Source organism: Eptatretus burgeri, chromosome 18 (genome assembly GCF_056783735.1).
Source record: "Eptatretus burgeri isolate ZD-2024b chromosome 18, Ebu_testis_v1, whole genome shotgun sequence".
NCBI lineage: Eukaryota > Metazoa > Chordata > Myxini > Myxiniformes > Myxinidae > Eptatretus > Eptatretus burgeri.
In genome coordinates, this window is record NC_140978.1 from 8269501 (window position 1) to 8289088 (window position 19588).

At 49.3% G+C, this 19588-nt stretch overlaps 2 protein-coding genes and 1 non-coding gene across 12 annotated transcripts in view; 2 read left to right on the plus strand and 1 right to left on the minus strand.

The window, feature by feature from the left end:
- Window positions 1-7117, minus strand: part of SCFD2 (sec1 family domain containing 2) — a 178698-nt gene extending 171581 nt beyond the window's left edge. The window contains exons 1-2 of one of the 2 annotated variants that reach the window (XM_085863582.1): window positions 6924-7117; window positions 5904-6749 (exon numbers count right to left, since the gene is read on the minus strand). In XM_085863582.1, coding sequence (XP_085719708.1) covers window positions 5904-6732 — 829 coding nt within the window. In that variant the 5' untranslated portion in view covers window positions 6733-6749; window positions 6924-7117. Of the gene's footprint in view, window positions 1-5903; window positions 6895-6923 lie in introns of those variants that run through there. The other variant, XM_085863583.1, reaches the window with a different exon arrangement.
- A 101-nt stretch (window positions 7118-7218) lies between these two features.
- Window positions 7219-7290, plus strand: TRNAG-UCC (transfer RNA glycine (anticodon UCC)). The gene has a single exon. It is a non-coding gene; the product is annotated as a tRNA-Gly (tRNA).
- Window positions 7291-7461: 171 nt separating this feature from the next.
- LOC147008543 (transcription factor IIIA-like) overlaps window positions 7462-19588 on the plus strand; it is a 76778-nt gene continuing 64651 nt past the window's right edge. For 2 of the 9 annotated variants that reach the window (XM_085864385.1, XM_085864387.1), the window contains exons 1-2: window positions 7463-7730; window positions 7856-7971. In XM_085864385.1, the coding sequence (XP_085720511.1) occupies window positions 7569-7730; window positions 7856-7971 (278 nt within the window). In that variant the 5' untranslated portion in view covers window positions 7463-7568. Of the gene's footprint in view, window positions 7777-7855; window positions 7972-8111; window positions 8131-19588 lie in introns of those variants that run through there. The other 7 variants (XM_085864388.1, XM_085864389.1, XM_085864390.1 and 4 more) reach the window with 5 other exon arrangements.

Consider the following 19588-nt stretch of genomic DNA (forward strand, 5'->3'; position numbering starts at 1 on the left):
CTCTCTCTGACTCTGTGTGTCTCCCTCTCTCTCTGACTCTGTGTGTCTCCCCCTCTCTCTCTCTGACTCTGTGTGTCTCCCTCTCTCTCTCTCTGACTCTGTGTGTCTCCCTCTCTCTCTCTCTGACTCTGTGTGTCTCCCTCTCTCTCTCTCTGACTCTGTGTGTCTCCCTCTCTCTCTCTCTGACTCTGTGTGTCTCCCTCTCTCTCTCTCTGACTCTGTGTGTCTCCCTCTCTCTCTCTCTGACTCTGTGTGTCCCCCTCTCTCTCTCTCTGCCTCTGTCTGTCTCCCTCTCTCTCTCTCTGACTCTGTTTGTCTCCCTCTCTCTCTCTCTCTGACTCTGTGTCTCACCCTCTCTCTCTCTCTCTCTCTCTGACTCTGTGTGTCTCCCTCTCTCTCTCTCTCTGACTCTGTGTGTCTCTCTCTCTCTCTCTCTGACTCTGTGTGTCTCTCTCTCTCTCTCTCTCTGACTCTGTGTGTCTCTCCTCTCTCTCTCTCTCTCTGACTCTGTGTGTCTCCTCTCTCTCTCTCTCTCTGACTCTGTGTGTCTCCCTCTCTCTCTCTGACTCTGTGTGTCTCCCTCTCTCTCTCTCTCTCTGACTCTGTGTGTCTCCCTCTGTCTCTCTCTGACTCTGTGTGTCTCCCTCTCTCTCTCTCTCTCTCTGTGTCTGTGTGTCTCCCTCTCTCTCTGTGACTCTGTGTGTCTCCCTCTCTCTCTCTGACTCTGTGTGTCTCCCTCTCTCTCTCTGACTCTGTGTGTCTCCCTCTCTCTCTCTCTCTCTCTGACTCTGTGTGTCTCCCTCTCTCTCTCTCTCTCTCTGACTCTGTGTGTCTCCCTCTCTCTCTCTCTCTGACTCTGTGTGTCTCCCTCTCTCTCTCTGACTCTGTGTGTCTCCCTCTCTCTCTCTCTGACTCTGTGTGTCTCCCTCTCTCTCTCTCTGACTCTGTGTGTCTCCCTCTCTCTCTCTCTGACTCTGTGTGTCTCCCTCTCTCTCTCTGACTCTGTGTGTCTCTCTCTCTCTCTCTCTCTGACTCTGTGTGTCTCCCTCTCTCTCTCTCTCTCTCTCTCTGTCTCTGTGTGTCTCCCTCTCTCTCTCTGACTCTGTGTGTCTCCCTCTCTCTCTCTCTCTGACTCTGTGTGTGTCCCTCTCTCTCTCTGACTCTGTGTGTCTCCCTCTCTCTCTCTGAATCTGTGTGTTTCTCTCTCTCTCTCTCTCTGACTCTGTGAGTCTCTCTCTCTCTCTGTCTGTGTGTCTCTCCCTCTCTCTCTCTCTGACTGTGTGTGTCTCCCTCTCTCTCTCTCTCTGACTCTGTGTGTCTCCCTCTCTCTCTCTCTCTGACTCTGTGTGTCTCCCTCTCTCTGTCTCTGACTCTGTGTGTCTCCCTCTCTCTCTCTCTCTGACTCTGTGTGTCTCCCTCTCTCTCTCTCTCTGACTCTGTGTGTCTCGCTCTCTCTCTCTCTTTCTGACTCTGTGTGTCTCCTCTCTCTCTCTCTCTGACTCTGTGTGTCTCTCTCTCTCTCTCTGACTCTGTGTGTCTCCCTCTCTCTCTCTCTGTCTCTGTGTGTCTCCCTCTCTCTCTCTCTCTCTCTGTGTGTCTCCCTCTCTCTCTCTCTGACTCTGTGTGTCTCCCTCTCTCTCTCTCTGACTCTGTGTGTCTCCCTCTCTCTCTCTCTCTGACTCTGTGTGTCTCCCTCTCTCTCTCTCTCTGACTCTGTGTGTCTCCCTCTCTCTCTCTCTCTGTCTCTGTGTGTCTCCTCCCTCTCTCTCTCTGACCCTGTGTGTCTCCCTCTCTCTCTCTCTCTCTGACTCTGTGTGTCTCCCTCTCTCTCTCTCTGACTCTGTGTGTCTCCCTCTCTCTCTCTCTCTCTCTGACTCTGTGTGTCTCCCTCTCTCTCTCTCTCTCTCTGACTCTGTGTGTCTCCCTCTCTCTCTCTCTCTCTGACTCTGTGTGTCTCTCCCTCTCTCTCTCTGACTCTGTGTGTCTCCCTCTCTCTCTCTCTCTGACTCTGTGTGTCTCCCTCTCTCTCTCTCTCTGACTCTGTGTGTCTCCTCTCTCTCTCTCTGACTCTGTGTGTCTCTCTCTCTCTCTCTCTCTCTGACTCTGTGTGTCTCTCTCTCTCTCTCTCTCTCTGACTCTGTGTGTCTCTCTCTCTCTCTCTGACTCTGTGTGTCTCTCTCTCTCTCTCTCTGACTCTGTGTGTCTCTCTCTCTCTCTCTCTCTGACTCTGTGTGTCTCCCTCTCTCTCTCTCTCTGACTCTGTGTGTCTCCTCTCTCTCTCTCTGACTCTGTGTGTCTCCTCTCTCTCTCTCTCTGACTCTGTGTGTCTCCCTCTCTCTCTCTCTCTGACTCTGTGTGTCTCCCTCTCTCTCTCTCTCTGACTCTGTGTGTCTCCCTCTCTCTCTCTCTCTGACTCTGTGTGTCTCTCTCTCTCTCTCTCTGACTCTGTGTGTCTCTCTCTCTCTCTCTCTCTCTGACTCTGTGTGTCTCTCTCTCTCTCTCTCTCTGTCTCTGTGTCTCTCCCTCTCTCTCTCTCTCTGTCTCTGTGTGTCTCCCTCTCTCTCTCTCTGACTCTGTGTGTCTCTCTCTCTCTCTCTCTCTGACTCTGTGTGTCTCCCTCTCTCTCTCTCTGACTCTGTGTGTCTCCCTCTCTCTCTCTCTGACTCTGTGTGTCTCCCTCTCTCTCTCTCTGACTCTGTGTGTCTCCCTCTCTCTCTCTCTGACTCTGTGTGTCTCCCTCTCTCTCTCTGACTCTGTGTGTCTCCCTCTCTCTCTCTCTGACTCTGTGTGTCTCCCTCTCTCTCTCTCTGACTCTGTGTGTCTCCCTCTCTCTCTCTCTGACTCTGTGTGTCTCCCTCTCTCTCTCTCTGACTCTGTGTGTCTCCCTCTCTCTCTCTCTGACTCTGTGTGTCTCCCTCTCTCTCTCTCTGACTCTGTGTGTCTCCCTCTCTCTCTCTCTGACTCTGTGTGTCTCCCTCTCTCTCTCTCTGACTCTGTGTGTCTCCCTCTCTCTCTCTGACTCTGTGTGTCTCCCTCTCTCTCTCTGACTCTGTGTGTCTCCCTCTCTCTCTCTGACTCTGTGTGTCTCCCTCTCTCTCTCTCTGACTCTGTGTGTCTCCCTCTCTCTCTCTCTCTCTGACTCTGTGTGTCTCCCTCTCTCTCTCTGACTCTGTGTGTCTCCCTCTCTCTCTCTGACTCTGTGTGTCTCCCTCTCTCTCTGACTCTGTGTGTCTCCCTCTCTCTCTCTGCCTCTGTGTGTCTCCCTCTCTCTCTCTGACTCTGTGTGTCTCCCTCTCTCTCTCTGACTCTGTGTGTCTCCCTCTCTCTCTCTGACTCTGTGTGTCTCCCTCTCTCTCTCTGACTCTGTGTGTCTCCCTCTCTCTCTCTGACTCTGTGTGTCTCCCTCTCTCTCTCTGACTCTGTGTGTCTCCCTCTCTCTCTCTGACTCTGTGTGTCTCCCTCTCTCTCTCTGACTCTGTGTGTCTCCCTCTCTCTCTCTGACTCTGTGTGTCTCCCTCTCTCTCTCTGTCTCTGTGTGTCTCCCTCTCTCTCTCTGACTCTGTGTGTCTCCCTCTCTCTCTCTGACTCTGTGTGTCTCCCTCTCTCTCTCTGACTCTGTGTGTCTCCCTCTCTCTCTCTGACTCTGTGTGTCTCCCTCTCTCTCTCTGACTCTGTGTGTCTCCCTCTCTCTCTCTGACTCTGTGTGTCTCCCTCTCTCTCTCTGACTCTGTGTGTCTCCCTCTCTCTCTCTGACTCTGTGTGTCTCCCTCTCTCTCTCTGACTCTGTGTGTCTCCCTCTCTCTCTCTGACTCTGTGTGTCTCCCTCTCTCTCTCTGACTCTGTGTGTCTCCCTCTCTCTCTCTGACTCTGTGTGTCTCCCTCTCTCTCTCTGACTCTGTGTGTCTCCCTCTCTCTCTCTGACTCTGTGTGTCTCCCTCTCTCTCTCTGACTCTGTGTGTCTCCCTCTCTCTCTCTGACTCTGTGTGTCTCCCTCTCTCTCTCTGACTCTGTGTGTCTCCCTCTCTCTCTCTGACTCTGTGTGTCTCCCTCTCTCTCTCTGACTCTGTGTGTCTCCCTCTCTCTCTCTGACTCTGTGTGTCTCCCTCTCTCTCTCTGACTCTGTGTGTCTCCCTCTCTCTCTCTGACTCTGTGTGTCTCCCTCTCTCTCTCTGACTCTGTGTGTCTCCCTCTCTGTCTCTGACTGTGTGTGTCTCCCTCTCTCTCTCTGACTCTGTGTGTCTCTCTCTCTGTGTCTGACTCTGTGTGTCTCTCTCTCTCTCTGTGACTCTGTGTGTCTCCTCTCTCTCTCTGACTCTGTGTGTCTCCCTCTCTCTCTGACTCTGTGTGTCTCTCTCTCTCTCTCTCTCTGACTCTGTGTGTCTCCCTCTCTCTCTCTCTCTCTGACTCTGTGTGTCTCCCTCTCTCTCTCTCTCTGACTCTGTGTGTCTCCCTCTCTCTCTCTCTCTGACTCTGTGTGTCTCCCTCTCTCTCTCTCTCTGACTCTATGTGTCTCCCTCTCTCTCTGACTCTGTGTGTCTCCCTCTCTCTGACTCTGTGTGTCTCCCTCTCTCTGACTCTGTGTGTCTCCCTCTCTCTCTCTCTCTGACTCTGTGTGTCTCCCTCTCTCTCTCTGACTCTGTGTGTCTCCCTCTCTCTCTCTGACTCTGTATGTCTCCCTCTCTCTGACTCTGTGTGTCTCCCTCTCTCTCTCTCTGACTCTGTGTGTCTCCCTCTCTCTCTCTGACTCTGTGTGTCTCCCTCTCTCTCTCTGACTCTGTGTGTCTCCCTCTCTCTCTCTGACTCTGTGTGTCTCCCTCTCTCTCTCTGACTCTGTGTGTCTCCCTCTCTCTCTCTGACTCTGTGTGTCTCCCTCTCTCTCTCTGACTCTGTGTGTCTCCCTCTCTCTCTCTGACTCTGTGTGTCTCCCTCTCTCTCTCTGACTCTGTGTGTCTCCCTCTCTCTCTCTGACTCTGTGTGTCTCCCTCTCTCTCTCTCTGACTCTGTGTGTCTCTCTCCCCCTCTCTGACTCTGTGTGTCTCCCTCTCCCTCTCTGACTCTGTGTGTCTCCCTCTCCCTCTCTGACTCTGTGTGTCTCCCTCTCCCTCTCTGACTCTGTGTGTCTCCCCTCTCTCTCTGACTCTATGTGTCTCCCTCTCTCTCTCTGACTCTATGTGTCTCCCTCTCTCTCTGACTCTATGTGTCTCCCTCTCTCTCTGACTCTATGTGTCTCCCTCTCTCTCTGACTCTGTGTGTCTCCCTCTCTCTCTGACTCTGTGTGTCTCCCTCTCTCTCTCTCTCTCTCTCTCTCTCTCTCTCTCTCTCTCTGTGTGTCTCCCTCTCTCTCTCTCTGACTGTGTGTCTCTCTCTCCCTCTCTCTCTCTCTGACTGTGTGTCTCTCTCTCTCTCTCTCTCTGACTGTGTGTGTCTCCCTCTCATGTATATATATATATATATATATATATATATATATATATATATATATATATATATATATATATATATATATATATATATATATATATATATATGAGTGCAGCCTGTGGCTGCTGGTTGCATCATTGCTTGGGACTCGGCTATGCTGCTGATGCAGTGTCCCTCTTACCAGTACACTGGTACTCATTTTGCCGACCTTGGAAGGATGACAGGCTGAGTCAACCTCCTGGTGTATTAATTAAGCGGCCCAACGGGGCTTGAACTCACGACCCTAGGATCCCAAGCCACCACCAGGCTCGGGTACGGACTGAATCATCAGTACGTACTCATGAGAAATTGGAACGTCAATCGTTCGCATCTCGCATGCCATTCACACGTCAGCGTATGACCGCGTCAGCAAATCGTCTTAAATCGAGTCACAAGCAACGGAAGCCAGTCAAGGTCGACATCCTTTCATCGATGTGGCTCACCCGCCAAATCAAGCGATCTGTCCAGGAAGACAACCGAAGCTCTACCGAGGGCATTTTTCCTGCGGATCCGACTACGCGCCGAGTTGGCCAGTTTGAGTGCGGCGAGCCTCGCCGTGGGTCCCACAAAGAAGCACTCTTCACGCACGGCCAGGGCACCCAGCACGTCTTCCACGGTGGAAGCCAGCAGGCACAACGCCTTGTGAAAGCCAGAGGGGAGCGCGTGGACGTCCAATTCAGCCAAGCTTCTGAAACGCTTCTTTGCGGGTCGTGACCGGTTCATGGGTCCAAGATCGCTCGGCAGAAGTGGGGACATCGACGAGAAGGCTGGGGTGAACAAAAACCCACGAATTACCGGGGCGAACGAGAGTCCTGGAAAGTGAAGCACCTGCACCTGAGCGTCCTTGAAACCCAACCACCCCCTGATCTTCTCCTCAAGGTGTTCAAACACAAAGTGAGGGTTCGTCTCGGCTTCCGGGCCGGCGGTGGCTCCGAGAATTTCAACGTGTGCTCCGTGGGACACGGCGGTGGCGATGACACAGCGGTGCAAACCGCTCGACGACAGGGTCTCCCGAAGAGCGCCGGAGGTGCTCAGTGGGGAACCGACGACGAACATCGCCTCGGTCACGACCCTCAAGGTAGAGGGAGGACAAGGGAAAGGTCTCACGTTCATAACCCCGGATTGAAAGGCGGCCGCGTCTCCAAGCGCCCAATGAAGAGACTCCATGCACGGTCGGTCCACGAAGACCTCCATCCCCCGGGCCGCGGACAGCACACGGCGCCACGAGCTTCGAGCCAGCGCCGTGATGTCGTCCTCCGGAGCGCCGGCCATGCTGCGCACACGGTTCACTGTAAAACAGGAAGAGGTTTGTAAAATCGTTGAATGACAACGTGCGGACAACGTGGCCAACGTCGTGTCGCCTCAGCGAGTTGAGAGTGACCGAAAGCGAATTTTCGCCGACAAAACCCGGCGAACACAACAACATTATGTGAAAAAACCGTGCATACAACCTCGTCACTCACCGACACAAATTCCAACACAAACCTTCCAGTTTAATGAAATGTATGAAGGTAAATTCCTGACAGGGATGTTGTTTTGTTTTTGTTTTTAACTTAATTTTCCTCAAATTAAACATTTAAGCATCACCATGGAACAAACTTGACGAGTCGACAAAGAAAAAGCAACGAACGAAGCGAAGCTGAGCGTCGTAGTTAATGTTCCTCTCACTCACAACATTGCCATGGATGTTTAAAACTGCGTAGAGAACCTGATATCTCGAGTGTAATTTAATTATTAATACGGGGAGCGTGCACGTGAGCGATGGTGGTATAGTGGTGAGCATAGCTGCCTTCCAAGCAGTTGACCCGGGTTCGATTCCCGGCCATCGCATCCTTTTACACCTACACCCTTGTGTGAATTATTATATTCTCCATTATGTTTTTTGTTAATATGCTTGCATGTTTGAGTCGATTCCTCATTTGCAACAAGAGAGAAAATTTAAATATTCAACGAAGGTAACAAAAAAAAAAAAAAACTGACGATAAAATGACGAGGCAAGAGACGCTGTTTTGCGCATGCGCACATCTCGACCTGGTGGCGGTGGCCTCTCTTTCATGAGTTTATTCGTCGTGTGTGTGTGATGAGTGCTTCCTGCGTGCGCGTGCGGCATGGATGTGGTTCAGGACGTTGACATTGCTTATCCAGACGCCAGTAAATCGAAAACGAGAGCGGTGAGTGATAAACTCTACATTTGCTCGTTCGATGGCTGTTCGGCAGTGTTTTCTTCCTCCCGTCGTCTTCGACATCACCTGTGTTACCACACCGGCAAGGTATTCAGGAACATCGGAAAACCTCACCCAAGAAATCTTTGAAAATGTAACTTTCATCTGATTGTGTGACGTCATAATGAAGATTTGATTGAATTTTTTATTTATTTATTATCTCATGTACGAAGAGGACATCATTTGGCACATTTTTGCTTGTGCTACATCAACACTGCGTTCATCCGAGGCGGTCAGTTTGTTGGGCTGGCCGAGCCCGAGAGGGACGTGTTCAGCTTTTGACGAGACGGTGATTGGACCCTCTCGCTGACGTCACAATCGCCACTTGTATGTACAATGTGTATACAATCACCCCATCCATACTCAACCAACCAGTCCTGCCATGGTCCGCATGGTACGAATTTGGAAGCTTACTGCACACAACAGCCAGAGTCTCTCTCAACGATGGGTATGGGGGACAGGACGGATCACAATACTCAGTAGTTAGGGTTAGTACTCATACTACTCGTACTACACTAGCTACTCATACGGTAGTTTCTTTGGATGTTTTGCCCCGCATTCAACATCTCAGTTCATATAGGTGGCGTATCTGGGTGCCCATGGTCGCGTTTGAGACCGGTCGCTTTAGATTGTTGACCTTGACACATAGTGTCGGATGAGTAACATGAACGATTTGACATATTCATAGTTTCTATAATATGGAATACGCAAAGCCGAGAAGGGAACGTAGAATTCTTCTTGCATTCGCTTCTTAAATATATCAAATTAAATAGTCTTTTTGCGATGAAAAAAATCAATATTACCTTAACATTACCTTCACAACAACAACTTTTTTTTTTTTTTTTTTTTTTTTTTTCAGTTGTCTTACCCTTCCTCCTGCCCTTGGTTTACTGAAGCTTGTGGCGAGGCAGTTGTCCTGAAACAACTTGCCTTTGCCTCATGGAAAGCAAACCCAACTGAGGGCAATCTCAGTTCTTTCCACAAAGCTCGGAACAAGTGTGTCGCTACCCTCAGGAGAGCCAGAAAACAACATCTTTCTCATCTCAAGTCTGAACTCTCAAACCTCTCTCCCTCCTCAAAATCCTGGTGGCGTTTAATCAAATCTGTTTCTGGTGTATGTTCCCCCTCCATCCCCTCCCTTACCTCAAATGGCCGCACTGCTGATTCCACACGTGATAAAGCTGAATGTCTAAACTCGGTGTTTGCAGCTAAATCTTGTGTCCCAAACCCATCACTATCTCTACCCACTTTACCCAGTCGCACCCAACTGTCCCTGGACTCTGTATCCTTTTCTCCTGACAAGGTGGAGAGCTTGCTTTCAAACCTCGAGTCAGATTCTGCAACCGGTCCAGACGGCATCAGCCCACGTGTCCTCAAAGCCTGCTCTTCTGCTCTTGCTCACCCTCTCTCTGTTCTATTCACCCTCTCATTTTCCCAAGGTCATCTGCCATCTGCTTGGAAATCTGCTAACATCACTGCCCTGCATAAAAAAGGTGCAAAAACAGATCCCTGTAACTATAGACCAATCAGCCTTCTCCCAATCATCAGCAAGGTTATCGAATCCATCATCGCTTCAGACATGAAATCCTTCCTCTTCTCCAATGGCTTGATTTCCAATCATCAATTTGGTTTCAGACCAGGTCACTCTACCCTAGATATGCTGCTACTGCTCTCCCATCAATGGATGGAGGTCCTCAATGCCAGACAGGAAATCCGAGCCGTATCCCTGGACATATCACGTGCTTTTGACACAGTCTGGCACCCTGCCCTACTCACCAAACTCTCTTCCCATGGTATTCAAGGCCATCTCCACTCATGGCTCGCAGACTTCCTCTCCTGTCGCAGTCAACGTGTGGCCCTAAATGGAGTTCTTTCATCCCCTCTTCCTGTGCAGGCTGGAGTTCCTCAAGGTAGCGTTCTGGGCCCTGTTCTTTTTCTGGTTTTCATCAATGATCTCTCGGACTCTCTGGAAAATCCTCTATTTCTCTTTGCCGATGACTCAACCCTCTGCCGTACCATCTGTCATCCCTCAGACCGGCAAGCAGCAGCTTCTTCGCTGACTGCAGATCTGGATAAAATCACAAACTGGTCCAACACGTGGAACATGTCTTTCAATCCAGACAAATCTCACACTCTCACTATGTCTCTTCGAAAGGACCGTTTACAAAACCCCCATCCACTTTCTCAACAATCCTCTGGAAGAAGTCTTTTCTTTCAAGCTTCTGGGTCTCACTATCTGCCATGACCTTTCCTGGGAAAGTCACATTTCCAACCTTGCCTCAAAAGCCAGTCGCCGACTGGGAATCCTCCGTCGTGCAAAGTCCTTCCTCGGCCCTCTTGAGCTCCTGACCACTTACAAAGCTTTTGTCCGTAGCCTGATGGAGTACTGCTCTCCCCTCTGGGCTGGTGCTCCTGCCTCCCACCTTTCTCGACTTCACGCTGTCGAAACCAGGGCTTTTAAGATCATTGGCATCTCCCGCAATGAAGCTGAGTCTTTGGGCCTCTCACTCAATCACCGCAGGTTGGTCGGTGGTCTTTCTGTCTTCTACCGACTCCTCTCCAGCCTTGCCCCCCTGCTCTCTCTGCGATTTGTCCCAACCACATTTCCACAGGGCGCTCAAGGTCCGCCAACAACCCCCTTCTGGTAAAACTACCAAAATCACGAATCACTGCTCATCTTCACTCTTTCATTCCTCTTTTTTCCCGCCTTTGGAATAAACTTCCTCACTCTATTCTTTCCCATTCTTCCCTTCAGGCTTTCAAAACAGCTGTTCACCACCACCTCTTATCTTCCCCCATCCAAATCCTCGATCTTTTCTACCCCCGATAATCCACCCAAGCCCACTTCCTTCAATTCTCCTGCTTTCCTTCCTGAAAGTCCCTTTAATGTCCATCTTCCCCTCGCCATGTTCCCCGTCCCATCCCCATCCCTCTCCCTTCCACAGTTCACCTGTGTCTGTTCCCCAATGTTTTGTCCCTTCCACTCCCGCCCCTCTTGTCTCATGCCTCCTTGCTGTGAGTTGTGTGTTAGCTCTCATACGAGCCTCGACCAAGGTATAATAAAAAAAAAAAAAAAAAAAAAAAAACTACACCGCCTAGAACAGGATCTCATCTAAAAAAAAAAAAATATTACCTTCACAACAACAACACCGGCTAGAACAGGATCTCATCTAAAAAAAAAATATTACCTCAACATTACCTTCACAACAACAACTACACCACCTAGAACAGGATCTCATCTCAAAAAAAATATTACCTTCACAACAACAACACCGCCGAGAACAGGATCTCATCTAAAAAAAAAAATATATATATATATATATATATATATATATATATATATATATATATATATTTATATATACATATAATACCTCAACATTACCTTCACAACAACAACTACACTGCCTAGAACAGGATCTCATCTAAAAAAAAAATATATATATATATATATATATATTACCTCAACATTACCTTCACAACAACAACTACACCGCCTAGAACAGGATCTCATCTGAAAAAATTAATATTTCAAAGTCGGTGCAATTGTATACAGCGCACGCGCTGTAATAAATGCTCGAAGCGAACGTAGTATTCTTCTTGCATTCGCTTCTGACTTTACCTATAACTTGTTCACAACTGTATACGCAATTTCCGGTTACTTCGGCCTGGATTCGGGATCAGCGATCAAATAATGTAAATCACGATTAAAAATTATTTTTTGATGATGCGGGAGATATCTTTATTAAAATCAGTGGAGGAAATACACACCATGTCTGATATTATTTGGGTCTTTCATGTCTCCGACGATGCCTTTATCTCCCGGCATGCATCATTCCCCATGACAAAAACCGGAAACAAAAAAAAAACCAGAAGCAAAAAAAAAATGGAAGCAAAAGGGTCATAGCCAACGACACGGATTCCAAATTGCCAGGGTATTGTGTTGTTGTTGTTGTTGTTGTTTCCTATTCTCTCATGTGCACACGTTAAGTATGAAGCTCACCGTGTTCGCTATTACCTCCAACAGATTAACAACATCAGGTTAGGTATGGGAGCATGTGCCAGAACAGCGCGTCGCTGCGTCCACTTTACGCCGGTACTCCAGGGGCCTCCGTCTGGCCATCCCCCAGGCAGATGCCAGGCCCATCCCCATCCCCTTGAGATGATGGTCAACCTGCTGCAACCACGAGGCACGTGGTCGGCCCACTGGCCTCCTCCACTCACGAGACTCCCCCGCTGAGAGAATCTGGTGAGCAGGATCAGTGTCAGGAAAACGAGCCACATGTCCATACAGCCGCAACTGACGCTCACGGACTATGCAGGTAACAAATCTCATCCGAGTCTCTCTCAGCAACCGCTCGTTGGACACAAAATCCGACCAGCGATAGCCAAGGATTCTCCGAAGAGACCTGGTACCAAAGGAATTAAGTCTCCGTCTCAGATCCTTGGTCAGAGTCCAAGTCTCGCATCCATAGAGCAAGACTGGAAGTGCCAAGGACCTGAAGACTCGGACTTTCGTCCTCCCGCACAGGTACCGGCAGCGCCACACCCCATGATCAAGTGAATCCATGACTCCCCAGGCCCGACCCAGACGTCTGACTATTGACCTCTGACTCAGCCAGCATAGACATGAATATCACTGCCAAGAGAAGTGAATCTTTCCACGACCTCAACATCCTCACCACAAACAGACACAGACAGGACAGCAGCATCCAAGATGTCACCGAAACCCTGGATCTTAGTTTTGACCCAAGAAACCCGTAATCCCAGTGGCTCAGACTCCTCATTCAGCACCTCGAGGACCCCCAAAAGGATATCTAAAGTCTCCGCAAAGATGACTGCATCATCTGCAAAATCAAGGTCCGAGATCTTTACATTCCCAACGATGCACCGCAGCTTGATCTCTCTGACATCCTCCCTAAAATCCAGTCCGTACAAGTGCTGAAAAGTGTGGGGGCCAGTACACACCCCTCACGAACCCCAGTAACAACTGGAAATAAGTCAGAGATGGTACCACCATACTTCACAGCACTCTCAGTACCAGAGTAGAGTTCAGACATCAGATCGATCAGTTTTGGTGGCACCCCACGAAGACCAAGAATCCTCCAGAGGACATCCCGATTCACTGAATCGAACGCTTTAGAGATCAACATAGGCTGCAAGCAGCCCCTGCCGAAACTCTCGTCTGCGTTCGGTGAGGACACAAATAGCAAGGATACGGTCAATCGTTGACCTCTTTGGTGTAAAGCCTGACTGCTCTGGACGCTGGTGCTCAAGCAGATGGTGGCGAACCCTATCAAGAATTATCCGAGCAAAGACCTTGCCCGGCACTGAGAGCAGCGTCACCCTTCAGTAGTTGTTGCAGTCTTGGCGATCACCCTTCCCTTTCCGGAGAGGAACTCCAAGGCCCCTCTTCCAATCACTTGGGATGATGCCTGTGTTCCAGGCAGAGCACAAAACTGCATGCAATGACACGAGTGCAGCATTTCCACCAGCCTTGAGAAGTTCAGCATGGATGCCACAGATCCCTGGAGCTTTGCCCCGTTTCAACCGGTTCACTGCAGCCCGTGTTTCCACAAGCGAAGGTGGACCACAGTTGATTCGAGGGTCAGCAACAGGGATTGTAACACCCTTGACGTCCAACTCGACAGCTGGGGGATCAGCCCGGTACAACCGCTCAAAGTAACCGGCCCAGCGGGCCTTCACTTCAGACTCCTCTGTCAAGCGCCTACCACTCTCTGCTCGAACTGCAGTGCTTCGAGGGATGGGCTTGGATGAACGCAATGCGCGAATTCCCCTTCAAGCAGGACGAGAATCACCTGTCCACAGGTGATGCTCTACCTCCTCACAGATTCCTCGCACATAGGCCTCCTTGTCCACCCTCAGTGCACGTACAGTTTTACGCCTCAGCTCCCTGAACAGCTCAGCTCTGCCATTCAGCCTGGCCCTGCGACTCTGGTCAATGGTATCCAGTGTCCCTTGAGAGACAAAATTCTTCTTTGCCCTGCGGTGAGCTCCAAGACATCCACTGGCAACATCAAGGATGGTGGTCTTGAAGGCACTCCACAACTCTTCAGGACCCCCCAAAGCACCCAGACTCCCCAAGTGTCCACTCAGCCTGTTCACAAACTCCTCAGCTACTCTCTCATCCCTGAGCTTGCCAACATCCAGCCTAGGCTGGGATGGTACCATTCTCCAGGATTTAAGGTGCAGCTTTAGAGTTGCTACAACAAGCCTGTGGTCAGTATTGAGGAACTGAGCACTCTGGTAGAGCCTGCAGTTCTAGATCATCCTCCAGCGACCGTCAATGAGGACATGGTCAATCTCCTTTGCCGCATCGCCAGCGTTGGAATACCAAGTCCAGTGATGAGCTTGTAGGCGCTGAAACCATGAACCAGCCACCCTAAGTCCATGACTTCTTGCAAAGTCAAGGAACTTAGTGCTATTCTGGTTCATATTTCCTGACCCATGGGGACCAACACATGTCTCATAACCATCCCTATCAGTTCCAGTCGATGCATTGAAATCCCCCAAGACTAGAAGTGTATCTCGTCTGGGGCACTGATCAACCACAGACTCGAGCGTGGCGTAGAATGTGTCCTTCACGGTGAGGTCACTCGCTTCAGTCGGAGCATAAACAGAGACCAGGGAAATGACACCCAAGGAGTGACGAATCCTTAATCTCATAATATGCTCGTTGACCGGTGTTACCTCAATTATCATTGGGGTCAGCTTATTGGACACAGCTACAGCAACTCCTTGGGTATGGTAACCATTAGAGCGACCAGACCAATAGTAGGTGTAACCACCCACAATTATCTTGCTGCAATCTGGTCTCCGAACCTCAGAGAGAGCTGCAATCCCGATGTCCAAACGCTTGAGCTCAGATGATAACAGAGATAGGTGATCAGCCTCTCTTAGGGATAGGACATTCCAGGCACCCACCCGAAGGGACCGCCTCAGATTAACCCAAGGAGACCGCCCTCTGGTGGACGACACCTCAGCACCACTCCGACACACTCTCTCGCAATCTGACCCAGGGATGTTACCCCGTGGTTTCCCTCCTATCAAAGATTGGGGGTCCCGAAGGCTTTGCCCCAATCCCGTCATCCGGTGAGCTGCCCTGCGACGGGAAGCTGTACAGGAGGTACTCCCACGGAGTGGGTTTTCAGATTTTTTTTTTTTTTTTTTTTTTTTTGCGTTTTTGTGTTTTGCGGAATGAAGGATTTTACGGTGGCCGGAGTGCAAATCCTGCCACCAACCTCCTCATAATAATAAAAAAAAGTAACCCAACTGCAGGAGGACGTCCGCAGACACAGTTGGGCACTAGATATGGATGGCCGTTGGCTCACAAGGAGGTCCTCCGCCCTTTGACAGGTTTTGTTTTTAATCCTGCTGGGTGTCCATATCCAAACACCCTCCTCACCAGAAAACCTGGTGGGGGAGATAGTTTAGTCGCCGACAACCCGACCATGGAACAGGTTAGTACAGCTTTACATGGTATTAACAACATGGCAGGATAAAAGTCGAAAATGCTGAGTTGAACAAACGTCCTGAACTCATGAACTTGGTTAAGTAAATCACGTTGTCGGTTTGCCGCCAAACGCTGCTGATTGTGACGTCATCAATTCCTTCTTTGAAAATTCTATCTATTCGATTTTTTTTTGAATCTGCTATCATCTGCGTAAATACATGGAACACATAATGTGAAGATTTTGGAAGTATGAACAGAATATGTTTGGAGAAAAGTGTGTTAGAAGTTCCAGGCTTACGCCCATTATATTATATTATGATGTAAAAATGTAATTGGGGAAAAAAAACAGTAAATGGCTGTTGATTCAAAAGAACAATTATCGAACGTTGGAGGCGCAAAGCATCCCGGGAAATTCTCAAGCCACACTTCCTCTCCCATTGTGTGCTTTTTACTTTACTCGAAAACGATGACTCGGTTGATGTAAACGTCTGCAATGTTCAAAGGTTGAGGTGTCCAATGTTATAAACATACCCATCAGAGATGGGGAATCCCCCGCCATTGAATGAAAAAGGTCATACATATTCCAGATAATGAGGGAGGTGAATTGGAAACAAGACACCATTTGGTCATCATCTCGAAAAAGTTCCCCAGGGGTGAGGAACGTAGTTACCAAAAATAATTGAAATCAGATAAGCGGTTTTCCATTTATTACAAAAAACATTTTTTTCAAGATGGCCGCCCCAGTCGGCCATCTTGGATCCGGCCACACCCAAAATCTATAGGGTTCTTTTCAGGTGGTACATGTGTGACCCAAATTTCAAATCGATATGGCGAACAGTTTATGAGTTATCGCACTCACAGCTATAAATGTTGACGCCCAGCCAGCCAGCCGGATGGACGACCCGGGTGACAACAATATCCCCCTTCCGCCACGCGGCGGGGGATAAAAACCCAATATTAAATTGGGGATGCGTGGTTGTTTGATTTTAAGGAAATTATGTGGTTCGAGGAGGTTCGAAATATTAAAATGCTTAGCTGTACTCGCGAAGCATTATCCTAACACACAGCCTAATGCTTCTTTATCAACCATACCATAGGGCATAGGCACCGGGTGTAGTGGCGTGCGCCTATAATCCGGCTACTCGGAGGCTTGGGTTGGAGGATCGCTTGAGGAAGGGAGCTCTGCGCTGGGCCACGCTATGAGAGGGTGTAGGGCAGCCCGGAATCATGGCGAAACCCAATCCTTATCCCTGTGTCGTAAGAGGCGACCAGGGTTGCGTCAGGAAGGGCATCCGGCGGAAAACCTATGCCAAATTAGTATGCGGATCAAAGCGGATGATCCGCTGTGGCGACCCCTAACGGGAGCAGCCGAAAGACGAACAACACAACCATAGGGCATAGGCTCTTTCAGCTTTTGTCATGCTTCTGGAAGCATACGCAACAGGTTGTAACTTCCCCGACTCATTGGCTTGTTGTAACACACAGCCTACCCCATTGGCACTGGCATCACGCAACAACACAAGACGCTTACATGGATCATGATGAACAAGCAACTTATTAGAACACAATAGACCTTAAGCTTCCCTGAAGGCATCATCCTGGGCCTTGCCCCAAACCCAAGTTTTCTCCTTCTGAAGTAACTGATGCAGGGGTTCTCGCACTGTGCTCACCCGTGGCAAGAAACTGCTAAAATGGTTGAGCAAACCCAAAAAGGAACACAATTGTGACACATTTTCTGGTTTGGGTGCATTCAAGATTGGTTCAACTTTGGAATCATACGGCATGATCCCAGCGGCAGTGACTCTTCTGCCGAGGAATACCACTTCAGGTGCAATAAACACACATTTCTCACGTTTCAGTCTGAGTTCTACTTTATCCAAACGACGCAGGACTTCCTCCAGGTTACTCAGATGTTATGCAGTGTTGCTGTGTGAGTGTTGTTCATTTTAAAATATATATATTTTAAGACTGTGGCTCCTGGTCCGACAACTGTCTGTTATGTTGAAAATAAATCTTCTCCATTTATTCCGTCTCTTCCCTTCATCATCTTCCACATCTCTATCAGAAACGCTCGTCATAGTCTCTTTTCAATATCAACGGTCCCAGTAATAATCATTGAGGGCTGAGTTACCCCCACTACGTATAATCTCTCAGACTGACATCCTATCATTAAGCCAGTTTCGAATCCAGTTAGTTACTCGACCAGCTACCCACAAGCTCGTCACAGCCTTCTATTCCTTATCAAATGCTTTCTGAAGGTGCACGCAAAGGATCCAGACCTACCCCATGCACGCAAAGCGAAAAGTTGGGTTAAGCAATTGGTTCATGGCCGTCCGTCTATCTGATCAGTTTATGATGGAGGAACAACTTATTTAAATCGAATGTGATTTCTTGAACACGAATTGGAACGTGAATCTGCAAGTTTGCCGTTTTACATGACTTTGGCTCTGAATTTGTCCCAATTGCATGTGCACAGAGTGGAGTGAGATGATATTTTTTACTCTGTCTGCCTGCCTGGCAGTGAAACAAAATTAAAAATCATTCCAAACAGGAAACTTACTGTTTTTAAGGACGTTGTAATGGACACAAACAACAGGCACGAATAAATAATATATAGTGTTTAATCAGATGATGTATTCAGGAACCTTAGGTTCCCACCAGCCTCTCCAGAATCGCAGGCCGTCGAATAGCTTCGTGACACGGCGGGTTGCTAATCGACCGTGAACGCCAATGACTCAACCACGTGACTTAGGGTCCTCCATCAAATAAATACCGTTTCCCTAATGGTCACGTGATCTAATTACCGGGGAACACGCCCTCGGTACGCCTTGTTCAAACCGGATCACCTTACCGGATCAGATGCAGTCGAGTGTAACTGCCCAAGGACGTACCGGCTGGAAAACAGATCGTTGTGGGATAAAGTTCCAGCTCGGCTTGGATATGAACCATGCTGGACCAATGAAGGAAAATATGTAAACGAGCTGGGAACATTTCTGGACAAAGCATTTATTTACACTTAAGTGAGGAAAGGTATGTGGCACAGGAAAAGGGGTTAATTCGTATGTACAGCAGGGATAGCAAGGAATTTCTGGGGTGCAACAAAAGCAGACACAGAGCAGACTTATCCCATTAGAACCTCTACAATCTTAACTTATGCTATGACAGGTGCCATCACATACATACACACAAACCCGGGGAAGATTAGAAAGCCAGAAAGAAAGAGAGCAGATGAGGATAAACGGCCTCGCAAGACCTGGCGCTGTCGGCCAGCCAACACAACCCAGTACGCTTTGGGGGAGGTAGGGGGGAGAAATACTGGTGTCTAAGGTGTGGGAGTGGGAGGTGTGGTGTAGTGCAATATTGGGGGTGCGGTGTCGTGCCAGAGGAAACTGTGATTGCGAATCAGTAATGGATGCTCATTTGTGTGTCCAAAGGGGACGAGATGAAGGGGTGGAAAAAGAGACGAGAAAAGATGTGTGAGGCAAAAGATCCCTAGCTTAGTCGTGCATAGGTCTATGAGTGTAGCGTGTACCTCCGTGGGATGCTCTGCTTGAGCATTCCCACCTCAAGAGTCGGCACGTTATCTCCGGCTTAGTCACTTTGCCGGGACTCATGGCAACTTGCGCTCCACACTGGTCCTCCGGAAGAAGAATGTCTGTCGCACACCAACCACGAGTGAAGAGCCAGCGACGGGCAGGAAATGAGGAGCAGTGAAGCAGAGGAGCGAAGAAGAGAGCCAGTGGCTCCACAATCTGCCTTTTATAAGCCCCGGGTGAAGGGTGGGGTGATGACCCAATGCAACGCGCTGTCACCCGAATACCGCTTCTCTATTTGGCCACAGCGGCCCTAGCTATGCCCTGCCAGGCTCCTGGGTCCAGAAGCAGTCTCATTCGCATATCCGGCATGACACGGCCTGGAGCTCTGTACCGAACTCCCGGGTTGCTTTTCCCACGACCCCCCCCCCACCCGCCCATCTTGCTGTGTTCTGGTGACTGGACAAGGGTCGTATAAATCCCGCATGTCCACCCGGGGAACCCCCGGCGAGATGCGGTTGATGATACTAACATCCATTGCTCATCCGCACATCACGCAGTCCGAGTACCCTGAGCCGCGCAGCACGCCTCTGTTTAGTGGCGATTTGTATTGATACAGTGGTACGAGGAGGTGCGGGAATATTTTTCTTGTGTGTGGTAGCTGTTTTAGGTCATGAGTTTTTGGTGAGCAAGGTGAGATGCCATTGGAAATTGGCACACAGATTTGAATGAAATGGCGCGCCATGCGTGTGCTGTCCAGTGTTTGTGAGATTATTTTGGTTCCAAGCCACAGAAGGCATCGTATTGCAAACATTCAATCGCATTTTGCATGGCGTGTGTGCTCGCTTGCTTGATTTGTATCATGGCTAAAAGGAAAGGGTTGGAATAGAAATCAGAAT